This window comes from Solea senegalensis, linkage group LG9, assembly GCF_019176455.1.
Source record: "Solea senegalensis isolate Sse05_10M linkage group LG9, IFAPA_SoseM_1, whole genome shotgun sequence".
NCBI classification, from domain to species: domain Eukaryota; kingdom Metazoa; phylum Chordata; class Actinopteri; order Pleuronectiformes; family Soleidae; genus Solea; species Solea senegalensis.
The window spans coordinates 24,612,050-24,629,492 of NC_058029.1; the positions used below are offsets into that span (position 1 = coordinate 24,612,050).

The following is a 17,443-nucleotide window of genomic DNA, read 5'->3' on the forward strand; positions in this document are numbered from 1 at the left end:
TATAACGCAATACTGAGGCCATTCTGCCTGGACACACTAACGCCCTCGCACTTAAGACAATTACTGTGATGCTGCACAAATATGACGTCCCCACAGGAAGATGGACTGAGTGGAAGCATGGGAGTCACAAGTACTCCCAAAGCATGGGGTCACCTTTCACATCACACAGTCACATGACGGCCTGTCTTACTGTTGTTGTTGTTGCATCTTTGCACATTTGCCTTTCAAAACGGCAGCTGCAGTGTGTGTGTGTGTGTGTGTGTGCGTGCGTGCGTGGCCTCAGTGTCAGGAGACGCCTGTGGCTGCACACATCGTGGAGACCGCATGTTTAAAATGTAGTCATTAAAGCAGAGATTACACATCCAGCTCAGAGTCTGCAGCGTCGTAGTGTCTGTTTTAAAATACCTTCCCTAATAATATGTCGTGGCAAAGGTTGAGACAATGGAAACATCACAGATCATTCATACGTCCTCTAATACAGGGAGGGTGAACAATGTAAGCTGACACGTGATATCACTGTATCATAGTGTATTTCAGTAATAACATGTTTAGAACGCAAAAAATGAATCCATTAATATCAAAAACAGAGAAATACTGTCAATCTAAATCATGAAAACACCATCATTTAATGGTGAATGTGTCGCCCTATGTCAGCAGGGACTGGCATTCATGAATGAATGAATGTATACATTTAAAAAATGGCTAATTACAACTGAATGAATATTATTATTGTTATTATTATAATAACAATAATAATAACAATAATAAATACTATATTTAGTATCATATTCTTTTACTATTCTATGGCCTTTTTAAATATTTCTATTTGTTTAAAATGTGCCAATGTGGGACTTTTAACTTGAAATGTGTCTGTACACTGTAAAACTCTCTGTTATTGTTTTGTTTTGTTTTTTTACCGTAAAAACCTTTGTAAGGAGGGCGATGAAATTCAGCGTGAGGTCTAAGGGGCGGTACACACGAAAACATGATCTCACTTGTATACACTAATGTATACAATCACAGAAACAGACACTTATTCGAATAAAACTTTATTTAAAAAAAAACAAAAAACTTTTTTTTAAAATGAAAAAGAGAAAGATCATAAAGTGAAAGTTGTGTTTCCATGTGATCAAGATGAGCATCAGACCAGAAGCACACAACACAACAGGTCATCATACAACACTTGTAGTTCTGAATGTGAACGTTCTAATGTGAAATGGTCATGTGACTGGTCACGTGACTGTAGCCTTTGACCAGCCGAGGGAGAGAGAGAGGGAGAGAGAGAGGGAGAGAGAGAGCCTCACATGAAGATTACGGATGAAGATGTCCAACAACAAAAAAAGAAAAAGACAAACAGTTGGACATGGGAGCAGAGGAAGAGGAGGGGGTAAAGGATGGAGGGGAGGGAGGGGTGAATGGTGGGGGGCAGACAGACAGGGGGGGCGATTATAGCAGGGGTTTTATGTATGAGGTATTGATTGAGTGGGTGGTGACTTCTGGTTGAAGAGAGAGCAATAGAGAGTAACTCACTGACCAGAGAGGGGAGGGAGGGAGGGAGGGAGGGTGTGTGTGTGTGAGTGTGTGTGTGTGTGAGAGAGAGAATCAAGTTAGGCATCATTAACCTCTGTGAATTGTTCAGATATCGTTGTATATAATGTCACAGACCTCTTAACGGTATACGAGAGGGAAAAATAAATCTATTACATAAGAACATATTTATGATTTATTCATGGTCCTTGTTGACTAGATTATGTCACCGCGCAGAGTCTGGAATAAAACTTCAACAACACACGTCCTTGACTGTTGATACCAGGACAAAGACAGTCGTATTCCACGTCATGGTCACGGCACAGCTGTTTTCCATGTTCTGAATCATTCTTTATCATTTGTCGTCACTGAGCTGGATTACGTCTGAACGGCTTGGGATTGAGCTCACGCAAATGTCCAGATTATAGACATTTCCTTTGCTAAATCTTGGAGATTAACACGTGTTTCCACGGTTTTCAAGTCTTTTTAACTGATCTACAGTTTCATCGTCATGACTCCTCCAGTGACGACACTCTCTGACCAATCAGTGGCCGGCAGAACCTCGCGTAGAACCTCATCAGAACAGGTTCCAAAGGAACTATCACTGATGACTAGACTCAAGCAGAGTAGTGCTGCAACTGAATAATGAACAAATATGCAGTTTGCTTTTCATCTTCATCACAGAACATAGAGTAGATACACACACACACACACACACACACACACACCTCTTCCTCCTCTATATAGGCGTGAAGTTGAGCCCAAGGACACTCATCTGCTTCCTGGAAACAACAGATGGTTCCTTGTTCTCACTGTAACACCTTATCTAAGGAAGCCAAGAAAATAAAGAGTAACAACGTCAACTAGGACGCATGTGTGTGTGTGTGTGTGTGTGTGTGTGCTCTTCTGCTACATTTGGGACCAGTAGTCCTCATGGGACTTAAGACTAGTCCTAAGGAAATATAACCTTATTTCTGAGTCTGGGTTAGGGGTGGAAGTTAGATTTGTGGTCACTGTGTACTGTAAATTATATATATATGAATATATATATGAAGAATAAATATATATGAATATATATATATGAATATATATATATATATATATATATATATATATATATATATATATGTATATATATATATATATATATATATATATATATATATATATATATATATATATATATGTATATATATATATATATATATATATATATATATATATATATATATATATATATATATATATATATATATATATATAAACATATAAAAACCCCAATATCACAGTGTTCCAGCTGAGAAGGCAAACGTATGTTGGGTTAGCCGTTGTTAGCAATTCCTGTTATTAACAACAATAATAATAATAATAATAATAATAATAATAATAATGTGCTACATGGCAACAGTGTAGCAAATGTCTATGTCGGTTATTTGGTCGTACTTTTTCTGTCCATGTGTCTGCTACGTTTTTCACATATTTCTTCATCCGTCCTCTTCCACAGACATAGTGATGCACACAGGTCTGTGTTTTTATTGACTTTGGTTTAACTTCATTAATACACAACTCCTTATATGGACATCCTGGTGGTGTGTGTTTATATGTCACATATTCAGCTTTTAAAAAATGTCCTCATTGTTTAGTAGTGATATTTGTTCATAAAAACAACACATTTAAAACAAATTCAATCTGATTAAAAAAATGTTTTGCTCGGGTGTGTTTGTACACTTGTGTGTGTGTGTGTGTGTGTGTGTGTGTGTGTGTGTGTGTGTTTAACATAGTAATGGTCAACTGCTCTGTGTTCTAAGGGTTAAACCAGCATTATTGGGAATGTAAGACCAGGTGAATGTGATTGAAAGAGGGTCACACTGTGGAATAGTGGCAGTAGTACTGTTGCCTCACAGCAAGAAGGTCACCTGTTCAATTCCCGGTTCAGTTCCTGGTTTGACCGAGGGTTTTTCTCCCTCACAACTTGAACATAGGTGTGAATGTGAGAGTCTGACATTGAGCAGATGCTACAAAACAACCTCTGTAACATTGTTTCCAGTGATTGTGTGATATGTAAAACATCATGTTAATCACCTGGATTACAAATCCCAGGTGCTGACATGTATATCTGCTCATTTCAATCTGGGGGAATAGGCTGGAGTTACGAGGAGGAAACTGTATTCTGTCTCTGATGGAAAGAGTCTGTCTGCGAGCAGTGAAGAGGTTTATGACGGACCAAAGACGAAATGAGTGTATTTGTGTGGTGATCTGGATCTGGATCCAGATTCAGGAGCAGGTGGAAACACAGTGGTCTTTGGTCGAGGTTTGGGCTTTCTTCTGCATATGTTCATAAATATATATTCAAATTCTAAAAAGAAGCATTAGTTGTTTGCATGTAGGACATCCCATAGTCAAATTACTGTGCATATAGTTACGTGTGTGTGTGTGTGTGTGTGTGTGTGTGAAGGTCAGCTCGCCGGCGCAGTCTCCTTTTCCTCTTCCCTCTCGCTCAGGTTTTGATCTCTCAGCCGCGAGATCAAAGGCGCTCTCTGGCTATTAGTCAGCGCGAGCCATTGATCCCTCATCGATCCGCGCGAGACACAGCCGCCCCGTGAACACCGCGCGAGGCTCCCCAAAGCTCCTCCCGCGCGTCGAGAGAGAGAGAGAGAGAGAGAGAGAGAGGGAGCGATGGAGCAGTCTACGTGTGTGTGTGTGTGTGTGTGCTGGCGCGCGGGCAGAGCCAAACTCAAGCTTTTTCTTTGCCGCGGGACATGAAACAATGAGGCTCGAGCCGGTTTTAATAAAGCGCGCTTTCCCTCCTTTCAACTCTGGCGCGAGGCGGACGAGCCGGCAGCGGAGAGCGATCGATAATTAATGACGATGAATAATTTAACCCTATCGATTGATACTTTTTCTCCCCGCGCTCCTCTTTTCCTTATTTTCTTAAGGCTGGCGTTCCTTCCGTACCTCACTCACTAATATCGTTATCGCGCGCTCACCACGTCCTCCTCTTCATCTCACCTCTTCTTCAACTTGTTGGAGTTCCTAGCCTTTTCTTGGTTTGAGTGCAGCTGCAGTGTCTGCAGTGTCTGCATGTGCAGTGTCTGCAGTGTCTGCAGGTGCAGTGTCTGCAGCGTCTGCAGTGTCTGCATGTGCAGTGTCTGCAGTGTCTGCAGTGTCTGCATGTGCAGTGACTGCAGTGTCTGCAGGTGCAGTGTCTGCAGCGTCTGCATGTGCAGCGTCTGCAGTGTCTGCATGTGCAGTGTCTGCAGCTGCAGTGTCTGCAGTGTCTGCAGGTGCAGTGTCTGCAGCGTCTGCAGCGTCGCGTGTGCAGTGTCGGAGCGTCTGCAGTATCTACATGTGCAGTGTCTGCGGGTGCAGTGTCTACATGTGCAGTGTCTGCAGGTGCAGTGTCTACAGGTGCAGTGTCTGCAGTGTCTACATGTGCAGTGTCTACATGTGCAGTGTCTGCAGGTGCAGTGTCTACAGGTGCAGTGTCTGCGAGGTGTCTGCAGGTGCAGTGTCTGCAGGTGCAGTGTCTGCGGTGTATGCATGTGCAGTGTCTGCGGTGTCTGCAGGTGCAGTGTCTGCAGGTGCAGTGTCTGCAGTGTCTGCAGGTGCAGTGTCTGCCGTGTCTGCAGTGTATACATGTGCAGTGTCTGCAGGTCTGCAGGTGCAGTGTCTGCAGGTGCAGTGTCTGCAGTGTCTACATGTGCAGTGTCTGCAGGTGCAGTGTCTGCAGGTGCAGTGTCTGCAGGTGCAGTCTGCGGTGTATACATGTGCAGTGTCTGCGGTGTCTGCAGGTGCGGTGTCTACAGGTGCAGTGTCTGCGGTGTCTGCAGGTGCAGTGTCTGCAGGTGCAGTGTCTGCAGGTGCAGTGTCTGCAGTGTCTGCAGGTGCAGTGTCTGCAGTGTATACATGTGCAGTGTCTGCAGTGTCTGTTATTTTGAAATTCAGTGAAATATTGTTATTGCAGTATCATGTTGGAACGTCAGGACTCACTGCGTCACTTTAACAACGTTCAAACACCTTTGAAGAAGTCAAACGTTTTGTCTCATTTCTGTGAGAGACTTTCAGACTGAGTTCCAGTGAATGATGCTGAGGTTTGTCGGTCCTGTCATGTGATACAGATTCCACAGATTCCACAGATTCCACAGATTCCACCGTCCTGGTGTGTGAGAGACTCGGTGCCGGCTGTGCTCCCGCAGTGTGGCACAGTGGGTCACAATCACAGAGTCTCCTGTAAACACACACACTACGTCTTCAGCGCTGCACTGCACTGCTACACGGAGACTGCAGCGAGTGTTACGGCAGAACGTCTGCACTATGGGGAAGATGAGGTTTATTATGGGATGTACAAAATCCACCAATCCAAACACAGCAAACAAAAACATACATAAATAATACAAAATAACCTAAAAGCTACACTGACATGTGTAAGATTATTTATGAAGTACATGTTTAAAGTTACACATTTAAGGGTCAAAGGTTAATGAGATCATTTCATTCATATTTAGGATTATATTTTGTTCTAAAAAAACTAGTAAATTCATGTTGTTTATGTTGCTATAGATTAATGACTTCATTTAGATCAGAGATGTGATACAGTGTTGACTTTACATTTGGAAGGACAAGTTCTTTTCCCTCACCCTGACCCCGCCATGGTTCCTTTCCTCCCCTCCTCTCCTCTCCCTCCCCTGCTCATTTCTCCTCTCTCCTCCTTCTTTCCATCTCCTCTAACAAACCCATAGCAGAGTCCCTCTGTTCTTCCACCCTGAGGCTGACCAGTGTGTCAGAGCTAACCAGGGAGAGGAACAGAGAGAGCGAGGGAGAGGGAGAGAGAGGGAGAGAGAGGGAGGGTTCAGTTGGGCCTTTTTCAGGGGCAACCAAAAAGAGGAAGATGAGACAGATGTACAGAGTTTGTTTCATCTCGTGGAAAAAGAAAGCGGGAGAGGCCACACTCTTCATGCCTCTCCGTGGTTTTTTATATTCTCTCTTTTTATATCAAGACCCATCACACTTTCCTTCTTTAGACAGCACTGGAGACATAATGTTGCCTGAATGTCAGACACACACACACACACACTGTTCCTCTGTGTACCCCAGTCACTCTGCAGAATGTTAAAAAACACACTGTACTGTAGTTCCTCACAGTTTCCTCTTCACTCCTGTCAGTGATGCACTAACTGTGACTCCACTCGTGCTGACAGTCCTGTAAAAACCTGCATCAGACAGCGGTCATGTGACCATTGGTGTATATGCTGTACACAACACATCTCACCTTGAACCTGGTTTCCAGGATCACATGTGTCTGAAGAATCCCTGATATGTCACATGTGGAGCTGGAATGATGGAAAGAGGCTGATGCTGAACATTATTTGGTGATGAAAGTGGCTCTCGAACCCTTCAGCTGCAGTACAAACACTATTTCTCTTGTGTGAACAGTATAGAGTCGAGCGACAGCAGAAACCAGCGTACAGTATAAAGCATGGACATTAAAATGCAGTACTACAGTCCACCACACAAAGTTCTCTGGCTAAAACTCAGGATGAACATGTGACATGGTTTTCTACACTTGCACCAGGACTCTGACCTGGCCCTCATCGTGGATTAGATGTTAATCTCTACAATCATATATAATGTGAGTGATGACACTGATGAGACTGAGATTAAAGACTAGATTAAAGTCTAGCAGCCTAGATACATCATTTCCCCCTTTAGCAAGTTTAATACTGCTGTTGTTAATGTTGAATCAGGTGAGGGCCACATGGTGGAGTTGTGGCTCGTGCTGTTGCCTTACAGTAAAAAGACTCGAGTGCACAACCTTTCTGCATGGAGTGTGTATGTTTTCCTTGTGTGTGTTTTCTCTGGTTTCCTCCCACAGTTCATAGGACACTCTAAATCAGGGGTGTCAAACATACGGCCCGGGGGCCAGAACCGGCCAGCCAGAGGGTCCAATCCGGCCCAAAGGATGAATTTGTTAAAATTTCACACTAATCTAAACATAATCTCAAATGCTCCAGATCCAGTGTGCTGTGTAAATAGTAAATTTAGGCATGATATTGTTGAAATTGCACTTATATTTCTCAAGAAATGTCATGTTTTGTAAAATTATCCTTCATTAAATGTAAAACAAAGGAGAAAAAACAAAGGAGTTCTTGTTGTTCATAGGTTATTATTCTATTATTTTACTATTTTTACTGGTCCGGCCCCCTTGAGATCAAATTGTGCTGTATGTGGCCCCTGAACAAAAATGAGTTTGACCCCCCTGCTCTAAATTGACCATGAGTGTTAATGTGAGTGTGAATGTTTTGAATGTCTCACCCCGCCCCAACTCCGCCTCAGCACACTTTAAGTTCCAAGCCCGCTGAGCCGGTGCTATGCATGACATCACCAGACTGCCGGTCACTGATTGGTCAGAGTTCCGTCACAGGAAGAGACGTCCGACACAAGAATGAAGCCAAACAGCTGAATGCTGAACCGTAGGTCAGTTAAAAAGACTTAATAATCCTACAAATGTGGCTTAATCTCCAACAATTACCTGGGAAATGAGTTAAATATTTCAGTTACACTGAAAACAACTGCTTTTGGTGTGTGTGTGTGTGTGTGTGTGTGTAAAACAAAGTCACCGTAGTAGATGACTCCGCCCACGTTGAGGATAGGTACTTTTTTTTAGTGGAGATGCAACCTAAATCTCGCCGTGCCGTGCCGTGCCGTCGCGTGTCGGCCCTTGGATGGACTGGTGTATCTGCATATGTGGGTGAAGTGTAACAGTACTACAGTGAGTCTGATTCAAGGTGATTAAAGTATCAAACACGTTCAATTCCACTCCAGTCAAATCTATGTGTGGAACCTGTTTGAGATGAAATGACATGGTTTGCACCTCAGTGAAGTGTTGTAGCCTCTTTCACTTTTCTTTCTTTCTTTCTTTTTGTTGTTTGTTTTCTGGTCAAAGCTTCACAACCTTCCTCTTCTCACGTGCAACAAAGTTTGGATACAGTTTCTTCAATCAAGTGGAACATTTACCCCATTTGAGGGAGAAAAACATGTTTTGCCGAGGAGTTAGTGGAATAAAAAAAAGCAGAAAAGGAGCGCATGTGTTCACCGAGAGGCCCGAGACGCGACTGCGAGTGAATGATAATGTTGCTGTGAATCTGCTGGATGTGAGCGGACACGTTTACCATATCAACTCCATGGTGATAATATGTCAATATTGTATGTGCAGCTTGTTTACACTGCCCCCCCCCCTCTGAGACTGGCAGCAAAAAGCCTTGATCGTCCCTGACCCCGTGTAAGTGTGTGGATTCTTTCTGTCCCGGCAACAGTTGACTCACCGACACACCAGAGGCTCTGTGCGCTCAGCCACTTCACAGCACGCGCAACTCAGTACAGTAACCCGTCACCCTATTGTGTGACTTTACTATTGTCGCCGGGTAGATTGTGCGATCCATCATCCCCAATGGGTTTTCATGGGTGGCCTTTTGTGTGTGTGGGTGTGTGTGTGTGTGTGTGAGAGAGGGCCATTGTTTGGACTGAGCTGTCCACAGTTGTGTGCTCTATCAACATCTTTAGTAAACAAAGTGCATTCTCTCCTTCAGCTCGCTCAGATGTGTGTTAGTAGTGTGTCTGTATTGATTCAGTCAATATCTATGGGCTCCATGTCTTATTTTGTGTGTGTGTGTGTGTGTGTGTGTGTGTGTGTACCTGCGTATCTGTGCCATATCTGCCTGAGCCTTGTGTTTACTGTGCTCGTACAATCCATTACAATCTGTGGCGTCTGTATCTGGCCGGTGTGTGTGTGTGTGTGTGTGTGTGTGTGTGTGTGTGCAGGGAGAGTATTCCCTGGCTGCTAGTTATAATGTTTCTGGGGGTGATGGGGGAACTTGAAAGCCCTGTGCTGCCCAAATCAAAACTAACAAGGAAATGATGGGGGCTCCTTTATCTCCTCTCTGGCCTGGGGGCGGGGGGGACAGAGCGAGAGACTGGGGAGGGGAGGGAGGGAAGGAGGGAGGAAAGAGAGGAGGAGAGGGGAGGGGGCAGTCTGGCTTCCTCTTTGATTTGTAAAAATGCATTACCTCCGAAATCAAGCGGAAAATTACTGCTGAAGCAAAACACACAGAGCAGGAGCTTGGGAGGGAGAGACAGAGAGAGAAGACAGGGAGAGGGAGGAGGAGGTGTGTGTGTGTGTGTGTGTGTGTGTGTGAATAGGAAGGAGGTGGGAAAGAGGAAAGGAGGATTCACCTGTATAGATAACACTGTTGGATGAGGATGGATTTGAGGCTTTGCGTAGGTGAGTGCGAGGCGCTACACACACACACACACACACACACACACACACGCACACATCTATAGCATCCTCACAGGAGACGAGCTTATACGTGGCCGTGGAGCACGAGAATATGGAAAATGAAAGAGATGGAACAGTAGTGGTGACCTGATGAAGACACTTATAGATTACTACCACAAACACAAAGAGTGTATGTATTAGGATTCATACAAAGTCTTTGAAAGAACTCATGTAATCCTGGGTTTAATCCAGGGATTCTGACGAGTGTGATTGTGAAAGATTAGGTTTTTTGAAATTATATTATAAATTCTGATCTAAGTAACAGTGTGATGAGTTCTTCTAAAGGGCTTTTATTTGAATATACAAGACAAGCATGTACACACCTGACACCTGACTGAACATCAGTCGTCAACTTACTGTATAATAAAGACAATAACTTTCTCCTGATAGAGAGAGAGATAGATAGATAGATAGATAGAGAGAGAGAGAGAGAGAGAGAGAGAGAGAGAGAGAGAGAGTGAAAGGTTTGAGAACAAGAAAGATGAAGAGAGTGAGAGGGGCCACACTCTACAGGCTAAAGGAGCAGGGTAATAGATAGATAGATAGATAGATAGATAGAAGGGGTCGACCAGAGAGTGAGAGAGTGAGAAATGCCTGGAGTTAGCAATAATAATTTATACAAACACACCTTAATAATTCACGTTCCATTTCAATGCTGGAGGGAAAATCCAAAATTCACAGAGCATAATTAAATAGAGGCAGAGAGTGAAGGCAGAGACGGAGAGGCCCGGCATTAAAGACAGCAGCGTAGCAGCAGTCAGGGTGTCTGTTCCAAAGCAGATCCCGTGTCACAGTCACAGCTCCTCCTCACAAGTCTCCTGTCAGCGCATGCCTTCATGCTGTGAGTCCGTCCTTTAACAAAGCAGCAGGCTGGTCACCAGGTGACGCTGTGGTGTCCAAACCAATAATGTCAAATGACACTTGACATATGGAGAAGAAGAAAAGTGAAGCATCTCAGTTTCTACACATTGAATCATTGTTGCCTGATGCTTGTGCTCCATAGTATCACTACTGTGTCTTTTATCAGCGTCATTTATATTTCTGACAACTTTTCCCCTAAACTAAGGATGGGACGATCCAACGGATTCAGAAGGAGAAGAGTTGGTAATTGTCTGTGTTTAGAGTGTTTTTCTGGTCGTGATGACCGACAGTTTCACCCATTCACACCCATTCACTCTCACATTCATGTGGGCCAGTCGAGCTGGGAAAGTAACAGCATCGTTTCCACGTTTCTCTGTGGACCGTTGGTGAGCGCAGCGATGACATCACTCACCACAGCTGTTCATTCACCAGTCAAATCATCGTATAGTGAGCAAAGAAATCAAGTCAACATACTGTAAATCCCATAATAGCACCTCGGACAGGCCCTCAAACATGGAACAACTGAGCCAGATTACGTATTTAGAGAAAGTGTTTTTTTAAATGTATAATGTGGCTGAACTTTGACCTGTTGGTGTTTGTTCATTCATAAATGCAGCACAGGAATGTGCACAGTGTTACATCAGACACAGCCTCAGGTGACCACGCAAGATTACACCCATCAAACTCCAGCTAAAAAACACATGAAACATAACCTGGATTTATGTTTCTGAACGCGCCTTTGGACTCTTCTGCAATGTTTTCAACAAAGTTCACGCTCAACTTCAGCTCGGGAAAGTTAAACCTGCCGGGGTCGCCTTCAAGGGGAAATAAAAGAAAATAAAACGTTCCTCCGCGAACAGCGATGTGGTAACTCTGCCTTCACTCTGGATCCCTGTCTTTGTTGTAGGTGTTGTGGAGGCATGGACTGTAACTGCGTCAGTGATCTGCTGCTCCCCCCGGTGCCCGCGCTCTGGACGCCAGGTGAGTCCCCCGCCATCGTCGCTCATGACAGAAATCTGACAACTTTATGATGCCAAGCGCCGTAAAATACCAACAACAGCGAACGCCTCAGAGAATGTGATCAGACAAGAGTTAAGAGTTATTCTTCACTCTTAACGCTTGTCTTCTTGGGTATTGATGAAGTTTTCTGGGGACGTAAGGAAGAACTGACCGTGTTTTGGTCGTGATCTAGATTCAGGATCTTTATCTCGATTAAATCCTTGGATCTCTTGTTCAGACGTGGTATTAACATCCCTCCTCAGTGATCCAGTCACAACACTGGGATTACGATGCATCCTGTGTGTCTACTCCGCTCATGCTGCTGTAACGTGACCTTAACACCGCGTTCCATGTGACGTCACCTCCTCTGTCCCCAGACAAGAACATGGCTGTCGATGTAAATGTGCGTTCGGTAAAAACACTCGTGCGCTGACTTTCACAGTTGGAACTCATCAACTCTGACTTGTGTTAAAAAGCAGTCTAAGTCTAAGAGTTGCAGTGTTTATATTGTAGCGGTGTCTCTCTACTGCGTCCTGAGGACGGACAACACGCAACCACAGGACGGGATTTAGGACGGGATGGTAGTACCAGGTCTGACGGGGTCTCTGACATCTGTATGGAGCGGAGACCATTCTCCTTTTTATTCTTAATGTGAACTCAGGTCACATGTTGTAGAGGATGAAACCAGAAAACCCGAACAAGCAACTATAATTGTGTTCAAACTTCAGAAACATGTTCAAATTCAAAAAAAAACCATTAGCCATGCGCACACACACTGTGAGACAAATTGAGTCTGGTGGTAATTGGTTGTACGTTGAATGTTTTTACAAGGCTAGTTAGTGGCTGATTCACTTGTGGGATGAGTCAACAAGCTCCTTAGCTCCATCAGTGATGTGCATACACTCGGCTTTTCCAATTCACACTGGGGCGGCATCAATCAGATCTTTCCCAGCGAGCTGTCATCATCCCACTGACCAATCTGTTGAGGCTAGAGGGCATCAGCACAGACTAACATTGCTCAAGGCATGTGCTGTGATATTAAACACATCATCCCTCACCTCCATCACTCATCAGTCATTCAGACAGCAGCGGCAGCACTCCTCCGCCCCCAGCCCCCTGGTGAGCAGCGGGACAAACGACAGGCCTCATCCTCCTCCTCCTCCTCTCTTTCCTGCTCCCTCCGTCCAGGGTTCGCCTTCCCAGACTGGGCGTACAAGCCTGAGTCGAGCCCCGGCTCCAGGCAGATCCAGTTGTGGCACTTCATCCTGGAGCTGCTGCAGAAGGAGGAGTACCAGGGAGTCATCGCCTGGCAGGGCGACTACGGAGAGTTTGTCATCAAGGACCCAGACGAGGTGGCGCGGCTGTGGGGGATCAGGAAGTGCAAACCACACATGAACTACGACAAGCTGAGCAGGGCTTTGAGGTACGACGGGGAAAAACACACACTGTCACATATTTAACGTCAAGTCAACTGAACGTATTCCTGAACTGTGATGGTGAGACTGCACATGATACCAATGTACTCTGCTCACACGTCCATTTACTAAAAGTGCCATTGAAAACAATGGTTTGTAAACCAATGAAGTTTATAAACCAACAAAACAATGGTTTATACACCAATGAAAACAATGGTTTATAAACCAACAAAACAATGGTTTATACACCAATGAAAACAATGGTTTATAAACCAATGAAGTTTATAAACCATTGAAAACAATGGTTTATAAACCAATGAAGTTTATAAACCAACAAAACAATGGTTTATACACCATTGAAAACAATGGTTTGTAAACCAATGAAGTTTATAAACCAACAAAACAATGGTTTATACACCAATGAAAACAATGGTTTGTAAACCAATGAAAACAATGGATTGTAAACCAATGAAAACAATGGTTTATAAACCAATGAAGTTTATAAACCATTGAAAACAATGGTTTATAAACCAATGAAGTTTATAAACCAATGAAAAGTGGGACTCATAGTGGGACTCACAGTGGGACTCACAGTGGGACTCATAGTGGGACTCACAGTGGGACTCACAGTGGGAGTCATAGTGGGATGAGTTTGTGTTGATTGAGAGACTCATCGTGGCAGACGTTACATACTGTGCCTTTAAGTCGTGAAGCCCGTAGCTGTTCACAGACGTGGTTTCAGAGGTTGATTTAAACTGCTGTGAAAACAAATTCAGAAAATATATATTGGACTTGGACCCTGAGAAAAGTAAACTTAACCACGTAAAGTATATTAAACTAAAGTATAAACAGCATGTGCTGAATGTCAAGCATCGGCTGAATGGAGATGTTTATCACGTCTAACGCAGTTTACGTGTAACTCGTCGACTCCTCACTTTATGTGTCTGTTTTCCATGTTGTTGTTGTTTTTTTTAAGTGGAAAGATAAAAGTAGGGACTTTGCTTTATGTCGATACCCTCAATTTGTCCTTATCTGTCTTCTTACCTAATGGAAAAGTTCACCATTGAGCTGCCAAATGAAATAAAAAAAAAAAAAAGAAAAATTCAATAGGGATTTCAAAATGAAGCTCAGTCTGAAATTGCCTGGACTGATTCTTCACAAGTGAGAAACTGCACACACACACACACACACACACACACACACACACACACACAGTTTTCTTATGCAAATACATGCTTACCCCAACGTGTTCCCCGTCCCGCCCTCCCCACCGCTTTCCTTTGGCCCCCGTTTTAATGGGGGCTGTCGTCAGAGTCTAATTGTTATGAATTGGCTGGGGCCACAATTAGCCTTCTTAATTAGCCTCACTTAATTGCTCAATTAAGGGCCATGGCACAATTGCCACGCAAAGCAAAACACGCACACATCAGCGCGCGAGTGCAGCCACTGTGGCTTAAACGTGCTGATGGAAGAACGCGCTTCACTGCTGAGCTCTCATCTACCGTCAAAGAAATCTAAGCACTTACACAAATGGCTCTTTTCTCTTTTTACTTCACCGACACACACACACACACACACACGCACACACACACACACGCTCACACAACAGCTCCTTTTACCTGCCTTGGCCAGATGGTTGCCATGTTTTGCCTCCAACCTGGCATCCTGGCAGACTGTACATGGTGACACCTCAGTGGGTGGCACAGGAAGCTGGCGTGATGACGGCTCGACATGCCCAGTGGGAGACACCTGAGGTCGTTACCATGGAGACCCCGTTTGAAATGTGCTGGCAAAACGAAGCACGGGCAGTTTCTGTAGTTGTCGGGGTTTTAGATTATTGTACCACGATTTCTTTAAAAAGTCAGAATTCAGAGAACAAACACTTTTTCCTCACAGATCCTGAGTAGAACTCATCGGAGGTCTTTCTAAGGACCACCCTCTTTGACGCCATATTGTTTTTAAATAATGTAATAACCTTAAATGCAGCGTATGTGTTAAAGTTGATATTGTTGTGTGCGATGAAAGGAGTATTTATTTGTGTTGTTTATCGTTCTCTGTCAGTGAAGGTCTTCTCGTACTCGGAGGGATTTGGATTTTTGTCTGAATAAAATTCCCCTTCTCTTCTCAGGCCGTATTGTATTGGATGAAGTCAGTCAGACATGAATTGATTTGCGAGGAGAGGAGGAGGAGGAGGAGGAGGAGGAGGAGGAGGAGGAATAAAAACAGTGGGAAATCAGCATAGCTCTCGCCCACAGCGCCAAACTTGTTTACTTATTCTTTTCTGCTAAGTGATGGAACACAAAACCTTGATGTGAACGTCGTCCTAATCCTCCCCTCCTCTTTCCATTTTCCTCGTCCTTTTCCCTTTATCCCCCCCACCCCATGTCCTCCCCTCTTTCTTCCGCAGGTATTACTACAACAAGCGCATTTTGCACAAAACCAAAGGGAAACGATTCACCTACAAGTTTAACTTCAGTAAGGTGGTGTTGGTGAACTATCCCATCCTGGACATGGCCAACTCTCCCTTCTTTCTGGCCCAGAATCACTTCAACGGGGGCTCCACGGCACCAGACTGCACCCCAGAGGTACGACAAACATTAGTTTCTTATGATTTCTGCGATCAAAGAAGATACAGCAGTACAGCAGATACAGGCAATGAAGGGCAACAACTCACTCTCTAATACTTTCCCTCCCTCTCTTTTCTTCTGTTTTTTAACCCCATTATTCACCATGTTAGTGTGGACAGAACAAATTTAAAATGATGAGCACAAAACAAACACATAAACAGTTTCAAGTTAATTCATTTAGCCAAAACACTAGGAAACAGTAGCTGAGATGGTTTCATTACTCGTTCTCTATGTTCACGATTCCATCAGTGATGGAATAAAGATAGATATAAAATGTCTGCCGGCCACTGATTGGTCAGAGAGTGTCATGAACGTCCGACACAAGAATCAAACCCAGAACTGACGAACTGAAAACATGAACTACTGAAGTAAACTACTGAACGACTGAAACTAAACACATGAAATAAACTACTGAACGACTGAAACTAAACACAAGAAATAAACTACTGAACGACTGAAACTAAACACAGGAAATAAGCTGAAACTAAAAACTGAACTACTGAAACTAAACACTACTGAGCGACTGAAACTAAACACAGGAAATAAACTACTGAGCGACTAAACACAGAAACTACTGAGCGACTGAAACTAAACACAAAGAAATAAACTACTGAGCGACTGAAACTAAACACATGAAATGAACTACCGAGCGACTGAAACTAAACACATGAAATGAACTACTGAGCGGCTGAAACTAAACACAGAAATAACTACTGAGCGACTGAAACTGCACTAAACTACTGAGCGACTGAAACTAAGCACATGAAATAAACTACTGAGCGACTGAAAACTAAACACAGGAAATAAACTACTGAGCGACTGAAACTAAACACAGGAAAAACTGAACGACTGAAACTAAACAGTAAACTACTGAGCGACTGAAACTAAACACATAAATAGAAACACTAGAACGACTGAAACTACAGGAAAACTGCCTGAACGACTGAAACTAAACACATGGAACTACTGAGCGACTGAATCTAAGCACGAAGTAAACTACTGAAAACTAAACACGAAGTAAACTACTGAGCTGAAACTAAACACAGGAAGTAAACTACTGAGCGACTGAAACTAACACACAAACTACTGAGCGACTGAAACTAAACACATGAAATAAACTACTGAGCGAGCGACTGAAACTAAACACAGGAAGTAAACTACTGAGCGACTGAAACTAAACACAGGAAATAAACTACTGAGCGAGCTGAAACTAAGCAGAAATAAACTACTGAGCGACTGAAACTAAACACAGGAAGTAAATAAACTACTGAGCGACTGAAACTAAACACAGGAAATAAACTACTGAGCGACTGAAACTAAGCTTGAAAAACTAAACTAAACTAAAGACTAAACAAAACTACGAAAATAAAAACGCGACTGAAACTACTGAAACTAAACACTGGGAAATAAACTACCGAGCGACTGAAACTAAACACAGAAAATAAACTACGAGCAGCTGAAACTAAGGAAAAACTACAGGAAATAAACTACTGAGCGACTGAAACTAAACACAGGAAATAAACTACTGAGCGACTGAAACTGAAATAAACTACTGACTGGAAACTAAACACAGGAAATAAACTACTGAACGCAAACAGAAATAAACTACTGAGCGACTGAAACTACAGGAAATAAACTACTTGAGAGCTGAAACTAAACAACAGGAAATAAACTAAACT

At 43.4% G+C, this 17,443-nt stretch overlaps 1 protein-coding gene across 4 annotated transcripts in view; it reads left to right on the top strand.

The window, feature by feature from the left end:
- erfl1 (Ets2 repressor factor like 1) overlaps positions 1 to 17,443 on the top strand; it is a 66,150-nt gene that overhangs the window by 40,408 nt on the left and 8,299 nt on the right. For 3 of the 4 annotated variants that reach the window (XM_044033443.1, XM_044033444.1, XM_044033441.1), the window contains exons 3-5: positions 11,631 to 11,704; positions 12,797 to 13,145; positions 15,545 to 15,722. In XM_044033443.1, coding sequence (XP_043889378.1) covers positions 11,644 to 11,704; positions 12,797 to 13,145; positions 15,545 to 15,722 — 588 coding nt within the window. In that variant the 5' untranslated portion in view covers positions 11,631 to 11,643. The remainder of the gene's footprint in view (positions 1 to 11,630; positions 11,705 to 12,796; positions 13,146 to 15,544; positions 15,723 to 17,443) is intronic. The other variant, XM_044033445.1, reaches the window with a different exon arrangement.